The sequence below is a fragment of the Equus caballus genome, chromosome 3 (genome assembly GCF_041296265.1).
Source record: "Equus caballus isolate H_3958 breed thoroughbred chromosome 3, TB-T2T, whole genome shotgun sequence".
Classification (NCBI taxonomy): Eukaryota; Metazoa; Chordata; class Mammalia; order Perissodactyla; family Equidae; genus Equus; species Equus caballus.
Window position 1 is genome coordinate 83,341,244 of NC_091686.1, and position 15,553 is coordinate 83,356,796.

Here is a 15,553-nt window from a genome sequence, read left to right on the forward strand (position 1 = left end):
ACCCTGCTCAGAGACAGAATTTTTATTTGTGCCTCAGGGGACTACTCACCAATGTTTTGGAAACTCTGAAGGCTAATTTTATATACAAAGAACATAAAAGTTTTCTGCTGTCATTGACTGGCTCTCAACGCTGGTGATGCTGCATTTCTGGGGATCACCATCTTTATTCTGTAAAAAATGCGAACAGCACTGCAAACTAATACCACTAAGCTGGAAGTGTATATATCCTTCTTGTGAGGGACAAGTGACTTGTAAAAATTCTCTAGGAAAGAAAAGCATTTGTTTTTGCACTATTCAGTTCTTTGAAAACTTGATAAGCTTTTAAGAGGAGAGATGGAATTAATTCGCTGGAAAATGGTTACAGTCCGCAAAAGGCACAGACATGAAATTCAAGTCACACATTGCTTGTATAGCACATGCAAATCTTATAAATGCTCTTTTTCTTCTTGTTCATTACTCAAAATCAAAAACAAAGCTCCAAAGCCCACTGCTTAATAAATGAAGAACTCTTTCTGTTTGTGTCTATGTTGCCATTGTATAGTTCTATTTATTCCAACAAGTTGCTCTCTGTAAAGATAATTATGATGGATAACCAGAGAGGCATGTGATCCTGGGTGCCGGGGTGGGGTGGGGGGGAAAGAGGAGCAAAGGAGAAAGAAAGAGCAGCAGAAAGGGAAATGATAAAAATTATTTGAAATTCATCAGTGTATTGAGAGGTGAGTAAGCACAGAGACTACATTAGGCACTGAGAATACAAAGTCAATTTTACCTAATTTCTGCTTTTGAGGGAGAAACATTCACATAAATATATGACTATATTATCATATATCATATTATAAAAGTTCTATGTGCATATAGGAAAAGGAAGGTAATTTCCTAGCTCTGTGAATAACAGAATAGTCCATATTAATTTGTCTAGGATAAAGTATAAATTCAGTACAACTTTGGATGTATTTATTAAATGTATGACTATTATTTAAATGTGAATTTGAGAATGATCATACAAGATGCATTTTACATAGCTAGCACATAAAATTTTAACCCCCAGTATCTCTGAAGATAGCTCTATTTAATTAGACATAGCATAGTACATCTATAGTGTATGAAGTATATTTTACTAACTAAACATCATCATTATGCCTTTCACCATCCTTATTATACCTTAACAATCATCCTTCTAAACTCAACTCCCTGCTTAGGTAAGATTCAACCTCTGCCTATTTCGACTGGGAGGGTCTCAGTTGAAGAAGATAATAAAAAGCTGAAACATATCACTAGGGAAGGCTGTTTGAGCTGGGTATTGAAGGATGAATGAAAGTTCTCCAGGAGACTAAAGACAAAAGGCAGAAAAAAATGCCCCCAATGCACAAGTGATTATGTGCATAGGAGCCACTGCTCTCCTTTGGAGGGGAAGATCAGTGGCTCAGGGGTTAGGCAGAAGGGAAATATCCAACTGGCTGGAATTCCTGGGTGGGTCGGGGAAGAGATCTAATTACCTGTCTTTCATTTTTCCTTGGTCATCCATCCCAGAGTGATGCTCCTAAGTCACTTGGCCTTCTATCCACCTAGGAAAGTGGAAGTTATCATTGTGGAGAGGCTGAGGAAGCCAATGGCATCTATTCACTCAACCTCATCCCTTGAAAGAAACCAGTCCTCAATGAGAAACCGTCTGTACGTCCTTGGAGAAGTCTGTCTTGGACATTTAATACCCCCCTGCTTTTAAATCCTGATTCTACCCCTTATAGTTGTGGGACTTTGGAAAAGTTACTGAGACCTTCTAAATCTCATCTCTCCTCCCCTACTGTTACATGAGAATAATTATAGCTTCTGCTCCATTAAATTACTGTGAACATTAAAGTACGATAATTCAAGTAAAATACCCAGCACATAATAAGTGCTCCAAAAATCTACTTCCTCTTCTTCTTCTTTTAAAAAGCAAAGAGTGTCTTCACTTTCATCCTATTAACCAATGGCAAGAAAACTATGGTTTGGTTGTTTGCAAACAGATAAAACAACATTTTTTTCTTGTTGTTGCAAGACTTTTAGGAAGACAAAGGAACACTTCCTTAATTTAGACGTAAGTAATTTCTTGTCTTTCCTTCTCTTCCTAACTAAGAATTCCTGATAGCGCTTGCTGCTCTCATGGGGTGTTGCGAGGATGAAGCCAGGGATAAAGCGAAGCATTCAGAACAGTGCCTGCTCAAAGATGTGCTCAATGAGTGTTGGCTTCTTTTGTTATTTTCTAACATCCTTCTCTGGTGCTGTGTGGATTTTCAGTTGATTATTTAAATTCCCTGCATGCTTTCCACATTTTAAAATTTATATATTTGTTCTTATAGTAGATATAACAAGAAATTATATGGGAGAAGTTGGAGAGGGCACAGAGGTGTACATATTTATAGTAACAGATTTTTCCTTTGCAGGTGGCAAGTAATGAAGTTCTGTTTCATCTGTTTCACAAAAAGGATGGGGGACTTTGTTTTGTATTGATTAGAATGTAAGACTTTATGAATAAAATCAAACACTGATAGAAACATCCAAGGCAAGCCTGGCTTTGTGGTGACATAGCCTTCTTTTCCTTGTACATACAAGTATATTAAGTTTAAGTTAAAAATAGCAATCACACAGAGAGTAAAGTAAACATGGGTGTGTAAGGAAGGTAGATAAGGAGAGATAAAGAGTGTGCTCATAATTTCCCGAGGCATGATAGTCATGAGTATAGATTGGCTATGAAATCGAGCCAACATCTGGTAAGGTAGTCAGTCATGGGCTTCGGTAAGTTACAGCATAAGCAAATATTGGAAGCAAACTAAATGACGTAAACATATAAAAGTGTCATGAAACATGTAATCAACAAATGGCAATATTTGAAAATATAACAGTACCTAGAAGAGAGAGTGGATCTTGATTTCTATTTTTATTTGTAAAAGCAATACTTGCGTGTTTTGGAAAAACGTTATAGAAATATATGATGTAAAAAGTGCAAATTCCCATCCACCTGCCTCTCTGCCTCAACCATTTCCCAGAGGTAATGTCAAGACACTGATTGTGGAAAAGTCAGTAGTAGTGTACTAGACCGGGCATCACTTTCATTATAATTACTTAAAACAGAAATTTTTTAATTATGGAAAATTTCAAACATGTGAAAGTAGAGAGAATAGTAAAACGAACCCTTGAGTACACATCATCCAACTTCCACAATTATTAACATTTTGCTAGTCTTCATATTTATTTTTTTAAGATATGAAGTGCAAAATACTGGTGGCGATGGAACCAGATTTGGCTTCACGGAGTGTAATTTATGCAGTGCGCTTTGGTGATATGAACAATGCATATTCTGCGTGCACAAAGCCCAGAGAAGTAGCTGGAGATACAGAGTACTCTGTAATAAGTTAAATTTGCCTTAGGATGGAGCTATTGTGATGACAGCTCATTTATGTTCACTTTGCCTTTATTTTCACCATTGTAACCCTAAGTCTCTAGCACAGTGCGTAGCACATAGTAGGTGCTCAAAAGCCGTTATTGAAGGAATGAGCCTCATTTGCAACTTAGATCTCAGCAGCACGAAGGAAACTGTGCATTGTAGTATAACTAACCCTTGCAGAATGTTTCCTAATGTGTATCGGTGCTTACTATGTGCTAGGTGCCTGTGCTTTCCAGGTGTTAGGTCCTATTCTAAGTGACTTACATGCAGTAATGCATTTAATTCTTGCAAAAACCCTACGAAGAAGGTACTGTTATCATCTTTTGTGTTTGGAAGACACGCACCCAGTAAGTTGGTCAAGATCACACGGATAGTAAGGGGTAGATGTGGGAATCAAGCCCAGCCAGGGTGGCCCCAGAGTCTGTGTGCTCAGCACCACTCTTTACTGCTTCCCTGCTCCGAACGGGTCTGAAAACCATATGGAGCACTGAGCACACAGGGGCACTTCCATAGCTTGTGGTCCTACCTGTTCTGCCGGATCAGCTCCCTACAGCACTCCTTTGCAGTGGTGCCAGATAATGGGAGGGTGTTCTACATGGAACAGACTTTTTTTATTTTAAACAAACTTTGTCATTTTTCATGAACACAAGGCACTTCTAAGTGCTGTGTGGGAGGGAATGTGGTCGACTGATTTCATTGAGACCCTGCCAAATTCTGGTCTTGCGGCCATCAAAGACGCATCATTTCCTCCAAGACTTCTAAAGGGGGCTATTACTACAGGGCCTGCAGGTTCTGGTTTGCATTCAGAGGAGACACTATCTTCTTAAGTGAGATGTGGAAGAGGAAGTGTCATGAATTGTAAATAAGGCTGAGAGAAGAATGGTTCGGAAATGGAGGTGGAGAAAAATTGCCTTCTCCAAAGCAGGTTCCAGCGCCCTCCCCCTTATCCAGCTTTGCCAGAGCCCATCCTGTTTTCTTTGCTAAGTTTACCAGCAGGAAGAGAGGAGTTTCTTTAAGGATACCCTTGCCCCTGACAAATAAATGCTTCCTAGATTAAACAGTAATAGTCTATATAGTGGAACTATAAAAAGAACAAGATGGAGCCTTAAGGGTTGATGTAGCACGGTCTCCAAGTTGTACTTTAAAGTGAAAAAAGCCAACACTCAAACAGTATTTATACCAAGGCTACTCTTTGTGGAAGAAGGAGGGAAATATACTTATATGTGCACAGAATTTGCTCGGAAAAGAAGGAAAGGTAAAAATACCTGCCTCTGCCAAAGCAAGGGTTTTTCATTCTAAACCTTTTTATATTAAAAAAAAAATTTAACCATATATGTTCACTATATTTCAGTTAAAGTATTTCAATTGTCAATCTAGCAAAGCAGCAGAGTAAATACAGTGAATATAAAAAAGTAGCAGAAGAAAAGCAACACTATACATTAATTGTGCATTTCAGGAGGAGGGGCTTGGACTAGATGTAGAAATAATAATTCTACCTCTCCATCTCCTTGAAGGATGGTCCTTTAAGTTGTCATTAAAAGGCACCTGGGAAGTAAGAGACAGAGGGATCTGGAAAAATCCCGAATTAGTGAAGTTAGGGCACATTTGATGTCACTTCCCAGCTGTGGGGAGAAATGGAGAGAAAAGAAGAAAGAGCAAATGTGATCAGAAAGGAATCTGCGTTCTCCTCCTAGCAGCGCCACAAGGAGTCTAAACGTGCAGAGAGAGCCCTGAGGTTTGGTACAGAGTGTTCTGGGCGCCCAGGGTCTGGGAGCTTTCGCTTCACTGCTTCTCCAATGAAGCCCACCGCGGCCGGGCCTCCTTCCCCTCGTCCTAAGGGTATCATGGCTGGAAGTTCTGCTCTGAAAAGGCGCCTGGCGAAACGCCTAAGAAGAGTCACGCCAGGGCGTCTTGTCAGGTAACACGGTAGACAAAAGGCCTTTCTCAAGGACAGTCTCACTTGAGGGACGGGGGACTCTCACGCCGCGGGTACCCAGAGCCCTGGGAACCTCCAGCTCCTTGGAGGTAGGTTTTCGGTAAAGGCCAGATAGAGGGTCTCAAATTTAAACGCCTTTTGGGGCTAGGCGGTTAACATTTGAAGCCGCCAGGTATAAGAGGAAATAGCGGAAACTTTGGCGAACTGGGCTAGTGTATACTATGACTAAAGGCATTCATACTCAGATTTTGTCAACTACAGCGATGCTGGCAAGCAAAACACTCGTACTGGCTGGAGTCGCTGCGAGTTTGCGATCCTGCATTCGTCTCGGCTCAGTATCCGCTTCTCCCTCATTGCTTCAACCTGCTGCAGATGCTCAGCGTGTCCCGCAGCCCCATCAGGCGCGCGCCGCGCAGAAGACCGTACCAAACTTTGGCGCGCCTCGTGAGGGCGCAGTGGCCCTCGCTGCGTTCCCGGGGTTGCTCCCCAATATCTCGAGGGGCCAGCAACCGACTGAATCTTGGAGCGTCTCAGAGCCCGGTACCGGCTACATTCTGTATCCGCCAGAAACGGAGTTGTAGCGCCCGCGACCGTCTCCCTGGGGCGACTCGGGACCAGGAGCAGTCCAGATCAAGTGGGGAGATAGGAAGATATAGCGAGCGTGGGAAGCACGGGATCTAAGCCGGGTACCCGGCTGAGGGGCGGGGCCGGCCACCGAGGGGAGCCCCGCCCCGGCCCCGCCCCGCATAGCCCCGCCCCTACGCTCTAGAGTTTCGACTCCGGCTCCCACCCTGCACTGAGTCCCGGGACCCCGGGAGAGCAGCCGGTGTATGGTTGTGTTTCCTCTGCCTGCGCTGGACATCACTTGCGCACTACAGAAAGCCCAGACCCTCTCCTACCAGCGCCCGCAGACACCCCCGCAGCCGCGGCCGAGCCGGGGCACCCTCGCCCTGTGCGCGGGTGCTTCTTGCGCTGCGGCGCGCGTTCCCCGTCCGCGCCTTCTTCTCGGGGCAGGCCCGGGGAGAAAGAACCGGCGTCCGAGTTCTGGGCGCTGCTCCTGGCGCGAGGTGCGGGATGGAGAGCAAGGCGCTGCTGGCCATCGCTCTGTGGCTCTGCGTGGAGACCCGGGCTGCCTCTGTGGGTAAGGAGCCCACTCCCTGAAAGGAGAGGTCGGGTGCGGGCGGAGAGATGGGGATGCGGAGAGGACCTGGAGGCCGGATCTAACTCGGAATGAGAGCTGGAGAGCGGAAGGTGACCTGACACTTTGTGTTCTTTCATTTCCCAGTGAGGAAACAGGCTCAGTGACTGGCTCAAGATCACCCAGGGAGTTGGTGGTCTCTTTGAGCCCAGTTCCTTTTCCACGACTCGGGTCTTCGACAGGGGTCTCGGCTGGAGCGTGTCCTGCGGAGCCGACACACCCTCGGGCTCTCAGGAGGCGGGAGTGGGAAGGCCCCCCGGGGCTGGCAGGCAGGAGGTGCCTACAGGCGGGAACAGGAGGTGAAACTTTGTCAGGCTGCGCGCACCATCCTAGCCCGGGCGCGAGGAAGGAAGCTTTGCAGGGAGCGCAAGCCAGTTCGCTCGGATCGCGCCGCGCTCCCAGCTCTGCCTCTGTAGGAGTCGAGCGGGATCTCGGGCTCTGCTGTTCCCTCTGGCTCGAACTCACATACACACCCACATCCTTCCCAGGGGAGAGAAACTGTTTGTTCCCCTTAGTGCAGGATGCCGCTCGCCTCTCAGAGAGAAGGGGAAATTGGAGCTTGGACCTGGGGCTGTGACAGGTTCCCAAAGTGTCTGCAAGTCAGTCACCTTTGTAAAGCATTTTGACATCTTTCAAAGCGCTTTGGTCCTTGGGGTAAAGGCGTGGTCAGAAGTTCACGTTCTGAAAACTTACACTGAGAGACTTGGTAGCTAGAATTAGCGCCACTCGTCACTCTCCTTGCCACCTAAAATTTCAGTCCTGTTCAAGACTAGGAGCACATACGCTTTTGGTGTAATAAAGTATCTCTTTCCTTTTCTTTCTCTCTTTTCTGTAGCCACCGTTTGCTAATTCCCGCTCTTTGGAGAGTGAGGAAGGAAAGAGGGTGGAGAAAGAAAAAAAGTCAAATAATTCAGGGAAAAAATTCCTTATATCGAAGGAAAGGAATCGTGTGGCTTAAAAAAAGAAATCCACACTCATATGCAGTACCAAGATCATCTGTTTATAGTTATTGAGTTTTCTTAATAATGACTTGGTTCATCAGGCCGGCTCCACCATGGACACTCATTTGTCCCTGACAAGACCTCTCTCTCTCCCCCCTCATGGGGAGAGAGTGAGGGTCTGGAACATGTGGTGGTTCTGTATCCCACAAAGAAGTGAGTCTCTTTTAAGCCTGGGGTGTTTCATAGCGCAGCAGTGGTAACAGTAACCGGTTGCCCTGAATATAACGCTGAGGTTGCCCTTTGGAGTGTGTGACTTGCTTAATTGGATTGGGTTATAATTGGTGCCATCAAATTTTAGAGACAGAGGCACTGTTGTTTTTCCTTCCCGTCTTTGAGCTGGAAGGGTAATAGTGCACGAATTAATTAATTTTGGTTATGGGATTTGAACATAGAAGGGCTTTTTATTGAGTAGCAGCATATGTACTTCTTATAGTTATTTCTTTAGAACTTTCTGAAAAGTAGAACTCAAACTTGCCAGTGAAAATGAATGAAGCTTAATGGAGCAAAAAAAAAAAAAAAAAAAAAAAAAAATTGAGTGTTGGTCTACAGATACGAATCCGAAGTTATTATGGATAGCCCCGTTGAATAGTTTTTTTGTCGAAGACATGTCTCTAGAATAGTGTGGTGTTGTCTTGGCTTCCTATGAATGGAGAACATATCTTTAACTTTTTTTTTTTTTATGTTGGACAGTGTGTCTAGAGTGTGAGATAATCTGTGGCAATAATTCATGAGAGATCTTCAAGAATCTCTTGTTTTGGTGGTGGGGTGGGCGTAGTGTATTTAGAGCTTAGTCTTTACTGTCATTTTTTTTCTCACGTGAGAGTTCCCAAACAATGGGTTCTTTCTCATTTGGTCATTGAGCAAATTGTATTAAGTCAAGTGTCTTCAGCACGTTTCTCAACTTCGTGTTTCCCAGTCAAGTTTGATATCTGTGCTCATCTAAATGAATTGTTTTCATTTTTCTTTTTTTGGATAAAGTGGGAATCCGTTATTGGAAGGCTTTTCTTTTGCTTTTAAACATTTTGCCTTATTGTTTGCCTACTCTGGGGGCAGTTATTTCCTTCATATCGAAAAGCGCTATGCTATTTAACTGAAAATGACCACCTGGACCAATAGCTGTCCAAGAGTGGCCCATAGACCACGTATCATTGAAATACTTGTTAAAATGCAGATTTGTAAGCCTAGGGCTATTCTGACAGGTGCTAAAGTTTAAGAACCCTTGCCCCAAACACACGTCAGTACCAATGCCAAGTTAGTTCCTGAAGATTTATTGATATAGCTTAATTTCCAGGGTTTTTTTTTTCACTATGATATTTATTGTCAAATCTACACTTATGTCAGCAACCTATTTTGCACATCTGGGTGAATGTGTGAGAACATGCGTGATCAGTGGTTCACTTTGCCTGCAGCTGGTCACATTAGCGTTCTCAGATTCAGTGCATTGGATATTTGCACTGGATGTTTGCTTATACCCTCTCGTTTTTCCTGATACTCTATTTACCCAACAAGGTCAATGCCACTTTAGGCCTAGGGAGTCATTTGTTCTTAGCTGATATGAGTGAAGGATCATATGAAGGTTGGATGCTTACCGAGCATCAGTCACTTTTTAAGGTGGTGTTTTGAAGATCTGGATATCAGTTAAGACCCAAGCACGGTGGACAGCTTTCCTTTCTTTGATGCTTTTTCAACACCTGGGAACTCTTTGCATTTAGTTGACAGAGAGCTCAGTTTTCTTGCTGTGGAGTGACCCATGGTGAAGAATTTGTCCCATGGTATTTTTAGGTAAAAACAGGTTTCTTGTGTTCCAAGCTTGGTATCAAGAGGAGCTCAGAGCTTTGATGAATAAGTCGAGATTCCCCAATTGTAGTTCATTAGAATTACAGTATTTTTTAGTCCCGGTCTTAAGGAAAAATATATTAATACATTTATTATGTGACATTGGAAAGTGCTTTCTTTTCCTCAGTTCCTCTCACCTAGTTTTAATGTACAGTCTTTCAACCTTGGCAGTTCAGTCACTAGAGGAAGTGCACTAGAAAATTAGTGAAGGAAAATAAGACAAGGTCATAGACACTCCCACCCCCTTCAGGCTACAGAGATGAACTATGTAGAAATGTCTCTGAGTAGTATTCGTTAATCAGCAATTTAGTCGATTGTGTGCATCCTATGTTTTATAAGAAATGTCAGTGGGTCCTTTCCCAAGGGAGTGAGATCATCAGATGGAGGTTCATTTGATTTCAATGTCCCATATCCTTTTGTAAGACCTTGAAGTTGGCAATGCAGGAAAACAGGAACTCCACCCTCGCTCCATGAATTGCAGAACTGTTGTGTTGGTTTATGACCATCTGCCCATTCTTCCTGTTATGACACAGCTTGTGAACTTTTACTGGGAATGGTGAAAAGTAAATTCACAGTTTTACACAATGAATTGCTGAAGAGGCCATTTAAAGTATGGAGTGTGCATTGTTTATGGAAGGTGTTTCCTATTGGGTCTGACTCAGTGGCAACTACATTCATTTATTTAATTTGTTTCTAGGTTTGTCTAGTGTTTCTCTTGATCCGCCCAGGCTCAGCATACAAAAAGACATACTTACTATTATGGCTAATACAACTCTGCAAATTACTTGCAGGTAAGGCTTCATTTTAGATTCAGATTTCCTGTGTTAGATAACTTGTTTATTGAGGGAAAAATAATTTCCATATGGCAGAATTATAATAGAGTTGTAGTCATTGTATATAAGTAGTGAGGTTTCTAAGAACTGATCTGGTAATGAAAAAATGAGGAAGGTCTTCTTTCAAAAATTCTATACAATTTTGCTAGCATTTTTTTCTACTCCTGTCTGCCAACACACACACATATATATACCCCAATAACCAGTATAGGACCTGGCATGTGATATAGAGCACAAACTCGATAAATATTGAATGAGGGGCTGACCAAGTTGCATAGTGGTTAAGTTCATGCACTCTGCTTCAGCAGCCAGGGGTTCACAGGTTCAGCTCTCAGGCACAGACCTACACATTGCTCATCAAGTCATGCGGTGGCAGCATCTCACGTATAAAATGGAGGAAGATTGGCACAGATGTTAGCTCAGGGCCAATCTTCCTCACCAAAAAAATAAAATAAAATGTTGAATGAATAAATGAAATTGAAGATATACCCTTAAGGGATAGAGTTAAAGAAGTTTTGAGCCATATTTATTATACTCAGAATGGCTCTTAGACATCTGTTTAGCCCTTTTCAAGAACTTTATTTCGTGATAAAATTCTGACTAGTAGCAATTTAATATTTGGCCATTAATATTACCGAGTGCATGTTCTGCACAGGTAATGGAGTTCATGCTCTGGCTTGATGTTCTGGAATGCCTCTCTTCTCACTTGCAAACAAGAAGTCATGCTATTGATCTTTGCTAGCTGGGGAAACAGGCCTCTTTGACAAGAATAGGCCTTTAAATTTTGCCTTCCAGCCCCTACTCCAGGAGGAAAAGTAGGAGACCTTGGGGTTTAATGTAGTGATTATGCATGACAGACCCAGAGGCTTATCAGGACCAGTGTGTTTTGGCTGGGATGATGGGTGGAGGTGACCCTCCTCTTTAAGGAGTGCTGGGGCGCCACAGAGAACCTCGGGCAGCTTATTGCCATTGCTTCATGCTTGATGAAGACCAAGTGTTCCACACAGTGATACGGTCCATTTTAGATTGCAGAGTGTAAGGGATACCCTAGCCCCTTATCAAGGGTAGGTCATCAATACCCAGCCCTTAAGAAAAAACATAGTAACAGGTGCTGTTTCTCTAGCTTTTCTCTTTCAAGATACATTCCTCAGTAGATTTTCCTCTTACCCACCCTTCACGACAAAGGTTGTTTAAAATCCCCAAAGATTTTATCCCCTCCTCTTCTAAACTCTGCCTAAACATTTCTTATGTCCTGAAAAAGCTATGGAGTATATTAAAGGTAACTTCATTAATGTCGCTGCAACTTTGTGGGAAATTTCAAATTCTTTGAATGAAGGGTCGGTGATGATACATTCTTTGTGACGCTGACCATCTTCCTAGGAGCCTTTTAGAGAAATGCTGTAATAAAAGTAGTCTGTGCTTCTGGCTCTGGCCGAATGCAGTCCTTACGAGGCCCGACAAGGCTCTGAGACAGTTGCACCCCTTCTTCCTAATCACCTAACTTCTTACTGTCCCACTTGCCTACTCTTATCTGGCCATTCCCGTAATACTCCAGAGATGCAACTAACCCAAGGCCTTTACATACACTGTTCCCTTTGCCTGCAACACTGTTCCTCTTGATATTCACGTAGCCCGCTTCATCAAGCCCCCTCCCTTCAAACTCTTCACTCTTTTCTTTGCATCTTCTATGTTTTCTCCATAGTACCTTTTATACGATACATTTTACTTTGTTGTTCTTAGTGCCATCAAGTCGATTCTGACTCCTAGTGACGCTATGAACAGCAGCGGAACCCTGCCTTTTGCACCCTCCTTTCGTCGTCCAGCGCTGTATCAGACAACCCTCTGCTGCCATTCATGTTACTTACTTTTTAAAAATTTCCCCTTCATTGAAGTTACTTACTTACTTTTTTACTGCCTCTCTCCTCCAACTAGACCCAGGTTCCATCAGGGATTGACATTTGTCTCATTTGCTCACTGCTGTGTCTCCAGTCTTTAACAACATTTGGCACACAGCACATGCTCGGTGTATATTTGTTGAATGAATGAGTTAATTAATAGAAAACTCAGGAATCCTTACAAGTGAGTTCTGCAGGCAAGTCTATGCCTTTTTGTCGTTTGTGGATCCAACCTGTCATTGTTGGTGGAAGACTTTGAACCTGTCTGTTGAGTTTATTTAAATTTGAGAACTAAACCTTCTGTTTTTGTAGAAATAGTGTGTTTCTATGTAGAAACAGTGTGGCATTTCTCATTAATACTTCCCTGGAATTACTTTTTCAGGGGACAGAGGGACTTGGACTGGCTCTGGCCCAACACTCAGAGTGGCTCTGAGAAAAGAGTGGAGGTGACTGAGTGTAGTGATGGCGTCTTCTGTAAGACGCTCACAATCCCAAAAGTGATCGGAAATGACACTGGAGCCTACAAGTGCTTCTACCGGGACACTGACACAGCCTCGGTGGTTTATGTCTACGTTCAGGGTAAGTGGGTAAGTGGGTAAGTGGGATTCACTTCCCATGTTGATTTACCGGTTATAAAACACAATAGATGCAAAGGAGAATCGTGTATAACAGAAGCCTTGCTCAAAAGGCCGTTTGCCAACAGGAATATACAAAATTCTTCCCTCCCGAGGCTTCCTCTGAGAGTAAGACTCGTGGATTTGCGCTGCGGCGTGGGGTCTGTTTTATCCCTTTTGCCCAGTTAGTTTGGTTCTCATCTTTGTTTCTAAGGGAAAATCTGTATTCACAATTGGCTATGGAGACTTGTAAAAAGCCTTCTGCTGTCTAAGAAAAAACCCTGAAATCCTTGAAAAGGAAGATTCGGGGATGAATTATGGCGAGGTTTCTCTGGAGAGAGAGGTTATCTACAGCAGAGTGGGAGATTTTCTCAAGAATGCACAGGGAAACAGCCAGGGCTCTGGAGCTTGCTTGTACATAGGAACTTTTCTTTTCCCACTTGTACTTTATAAAAAACAATTCCCAGACTTTTATGCAAATGAAGACACTGCCTAAAAGTACCTTTCGAGAACAATGTTTCTTTCCTTTACTCGTGTGGTCTGAAATCTTGCATGAATATGCCACATCTTTCTAGAGTTTGCCATTTGGGATTGACACCATGGAGGCCAATTTAACATCTATGTAGGATAAAATACAATGTTACATGTATTTAGTATTTATAATATGAATTATTCTTTCTTTTGTGTTTGAAAATCTTACACTACCTTAATTTTCCTGTGGAAAACCTGCCTTAACTGAGATACCTATAATATTATTTTGGGGATTCTAAGTGTTGCATGGTATTTTGCTTGGATATACTAAATATTTTTCTTTTCAGCAAAGATGAGCTTTTTAGACATTTTATTTATACATTTATATACCGTTTTACATCCCAGAGGATTTGAGGCAGGTGAAGATGGCTTAGACTTTTGTCTAGAGGCATCTTTTACAGAGCAGGAATCTCGTCAGCTTATGGAAACACACTTGCATATCTCCATTTACGTTTCAATAGCGCAGTATGGTCAGTGCAATGAAAAGAGGAGGCCATGTCAAAATAATGTATGTCACTCCTGGATTGCACAATGTTCGAGAATTATTTTGCCCAGGGTAAGCACAATCCGCAAGAGGATTCTGTGTCCTCCTCCTCCCTTCTGCAGAATTTGAAAGAGACAAGGCTCAGATCTTTGAGAATTGCTGGCTCCTTTTGATCTGGCAGTCTTGGGAGATCAGGCTTTCTCAGAAGATTGCAAGGATTTCCTGCCTTAGGCCTGTCTGGAAGTACTACAAGACGAACCTCTCCCATAATGTCTCGTTATTTCCTTCTCCCCAAGTCAGGAAACCTGGAGACATTTGAAAATTCATTTCATGAGTTACAGTAAATATTTTATTTTGAGAGGATGGGTGGTTGTTTGGGTTTCTTTTGTTTATTTCCTTTTTTGGAGATACTGAAATAGAATTGATTTACTGAATAGCGTTGGTCTTACGTCAAGGGGTTAATTTAGCTTCCAAATCTTGCTCTGTAAGCAAGCTATGTAATATTTCACAGCATGTGGATGAAAGATAGGTAGTATTAAGAAGTCCGATCCCTAGCTCTGTTTATTTGTACACTACCCGTTTGGGTATACCATCAAATTCTGCTTCCTGTCTAAACCTAATGTTCTAGGAGTAAAGCTGTCCAAGATTTTGGTCATGAAGCTTTTAACAATGGGAAAGAAAACACTGAAGTATTCCCTGTGGACAACCCTTTAATGTCCTCTCTGGTCCCCACCTTACTTCCTTAGTCTTCTGACCCCATTCCCTCCAGCAATGGATGGAGCCAGGAAGTGGGTCTCGGCCTGTAAGATAATGGCTATGGCATGTGGTGGGCTGGGTTGGCTGCCTTTCTGTGCTTTCCAGCTGGGAAGGAAATCAAACTTCTGCTGTGGCAGGGAATTAGCTGCCTGTCTCCCCTTTGGTTTAATTAACTCTTTCTTCTCTTGGACCAACCATCCCGAAGAGCTCTGAAAATGCTTGATCAGGTGTGTTGGGCAGAGCAGTGTGAACCGTTCTCTCTCTGAGATTTCAAGCATGACTTCACACCACATCAGCTCTCTCTCTGGGAAATGGAGTCTTTTCCCAGCAGTGTATTAACATTGGAGGAACAATGTTTGAATGACTTTAAATATCTCTTTCGTTTTCTTCTCACTCTTTGCCATCACGGCTTTTCAAGTTTTTGTTACTGAAGGTAATAAAGACTGCTGAATCTTAAACTAATGCAATAACTGTGAAACATTATTTTATAAAGAATCTTATATCTAGTCTTTACAATCTTAAAATACCCACAGAAAACTTTTTCTTGAATAATTGAATTAAAAAATTGTTAGCTATTTCTAGTTTATTGTAAAGATCCTTTGGGATCCATTAATTCATTTTCATGGCATTTACATTATTTTTGTAAAGAAAGAGAATATGAATTTTTTTAACATCAATAAAACTTAGTAGGTAAAGTGTACAGAATTAAATTTAAATTTCTTAAAGCTTATGTATATGAAAAATGTATAGCATATATGAAAAATGTATATGTACGTATGAAAGTGTATATGAAAAATGAAAAAGTATGCTCCTTCATTTTGAAAAATATTCTAATGATCAATCTGTTTAAATGTGGAACCTATAAACTATACTCTGCTTGATGATTCTTGTGAAAGGAGTCACTCTCATTTTGGGAGTTTTCTTTCAGATTTTTCATACACAGACACACACACACACACCCCTCCTGTCACATGTCCTAGGAGCCAAATATCTACCTGCAGACTAACCTGTGGATGCCTTTGCCTAGTGTGAGATGTCGTTCCCA

At 42.3% G+C, this 15,553-nt stretch overlaps 1 protein-coding gene and 1 long non-coding RNA gene across 5 annotated transcripts in view; both read left to right on the forward strand.

The window, feature by feature from the left end:
• The first annotated feature begins 1,530 nt into the window (after nucleotides 1-1,530).
• Nucleotides 1,531-2,534, forward strand: LOC138923653 (uncharacterized). The gene is made up of 2 exons (XR_011437576.1): nucleotides 1,531-2,077; nucleotides 2,424-2,534. It is a non-coding gene; the product is annotated as an uncharacterized lncRNA (long non-coding RNA).
• Nucleotides 2,535-6,114: 3,580 nt separating this feature from the next.
• KDR (kinase insert domain receptor) overlaps nucleotides 6,115-15,553 on the forward strand; it is a 43,445-nt gene continuing 34,006 nt past the window's right edge. For 2 of the 4 annotated variants that reach the window (XM_070263814.1, XM_070263815.1), the window contains exons 1-3: nucleotides 6,129-6,611; nucleotides 10,093-10,186; nucleotides 12,506-12,702. In XM_070263814.1, the coding sequence (XP_070119915.1) occupies nucleotides 10,155-10,186; nucleotides 12,506-12,702 (229 nt within the window). In that variant the 5' untranslated portion in view covers nucleotides 6,129-6,611; nucleotides 10,093-10,154. Of the gene's footprint in view, nucleotides 6,612-10,092; nucleotides 10,187-12,505; nucleotides 12,703-15,553 lie in introns of all 4 variants that reach the window. The other 2 variants (XM_023638078.2, XM_014738773.3) reach the window with 2 other exon arrangements.